Source organism: Schistocerca piceifrons, chromosome 7, assembly GCF_021461385.2.
Source record: "Schistocerca piceifrons isolate TAMUIC-IGC-003096 chromosome 7, iqSchPice1.1, whole genome shotgun sequence".
Lineage (NCBI taxonomy): Eukaryota > Metazoa > Arthropoda > Insecta > Orthoptera > Acrididae > Schistocerca > Schistocerca piceifrons.
The window spans coordinates 278,812,170-278,813,870 of NC_060144.1; the positions used below are offsets into that span (position 1 = coordinate 278,812,170).

The 1,701-nt window shown below is 37.3% G+C and overlaps 1 protein-coding gene across 1 annotated transcript; it reads right to left on the reverse strand.

Annotated features, from left to right (window-relative positions):
• Window positions 1–297: 297 nt before the first annotated feature.
• LOC124805631 (piggyBac transposable element-derived protein 4-like) lies at window positions 298–1,002 on the reverse strand. Its single transcript, XM_047266198.1, has one exon. It carries the CDS (start codon window positions 1,000–1,002, stop codon window positions 298–300), a length of 705 nt encoding a protein of 234 aa, XP_047122154.1.
• Window positions 1,003–1,701: the final 699 nt, after the last annotated feature.

Sequence of the window (1,701 nt, forward strand, 5' to 3'; positions counted from 1 at the left end):
AGTTACCAAATTATTTACGAAAGTTGTAGATTTTTTATGAACACTTTATTGGCTAAGAAACCGTTCATAAAATCGTAGTTTAAATCTTGAAAGTGAGAGTTTAGCCTACGAGTATAAAAATATTAGCGGGAATTATTGTTCCCACCGAACTCTGGAGTAACTTCACTTCCTAATCTTTAAAAAAATGTATTTCCTTTATTTTTAGTAAAAAAACATGTTAAACATTACATTTATATTTTGATTAATTCATATTATCCTTTGAGTTCACTAAGGTGATGTAATATGGAACTTAGAGAATCATGGTGCTACACACAAAGGTACACGACAGTTGCCACATATTACTTTTGTTCTCTTTCCTTTGTTCTTGGTGCTACATTGGCAGCATCTTCTGTTTGTTGTACCTTTTGTAGGGAAATGAGTTCCAACTTTCTCCAGATGAAGTTCATCTGGTACTCCAGACACACCTCTTTTTGGTGTTTGAAAATGAATGGGCCTTCCTCTTCTCTTACGATTTGAGAAGCCAGAGATAAACCGGCATGCCAAGTGCAATCTTAATGTTAGCTGGTCTGCTTCTGTCTTCTGTAGCTTCCACATAACGTAGGAATTGACAACTACCAAATCTACAAGAGAGAAAAACAGTCTGTGACACCACTTCCGTGAACGATGGCCTACAGCATACCATTCACCCAGCTGGTCAAATCTATCCACTCCTCCCATTATTTTATTATACTCTGCCGCAGCCAATGGGCAGAATACTTTACTTCTGCTTCTATCTTGGTTTCTTCTCAAAACAGTTGTAATGTGTTTGGGATTGTGGTAATTTGATAATATACAAACAGGTTTACTATCCTGCCACCTCACTGCTGCAACACATGACCTGACAGCAAATTCGAATTCTCCCCTGCTAAGCTTAGAATTTTTTTTCAGCATATCAGGCAAATCCTTCCTGTTTGAACGAACAATTCCGATGCCATAAAGTCCACGAGACTGTAACTCTTCCATTACTCGTGCTGTTGTAAAATAATTGTCAAAAGCTACCAGCCTTTGTTAAAGTAAGCACAACTTTTTCACCCAAAATAAATTCGGACGTATCATTTGTATCTCTTTTTCCAGTGTAGATGTCGAAATTTATGATGAACCCAGTACTAGCATCAGCTAAGCACCACACTTTATATCCACGCTTCACTGGTTTCATTGGCATATATTGTTTAAGTGTTGACCGTCCTTCAAAGGCCACCATACATTCGTCAACTGCTAAAACAGAAGATGGTTTGTAGATTTTACAAAGCTTAAGCGATATTGCACTGATGACAGGTCTAATTTTGTGTAACTTGTCATAACCTGGTTTTCCTTTTTTGACACATGTGCTGTTGCCATTGCAATGCAGGTTCTCAACAATTTTTTTTTGTATCGAACCTTTGTCATGACTGATGAGATAGCAGTTACTCTAAGAATAGGATCACTGCTCCAATAATTTCCGAGTTGTGGAAGCTGATGAACACCCATCAAAATAAGCATTCCCAAAAAAGCCTTTAGCTCAGGAAGAGTAATGTCCTTCAGTTGGAAGATAATTTACTTGTTTTCTATCCCGGACTTAACAACACAAAAATATGTTCAAATGTGTGTGAAATCTTAAGGGACTTAACTGCTAAGTTCATCAGTCCCTAAGCTTACACACTACTTAACCTAAATTATGCTAAG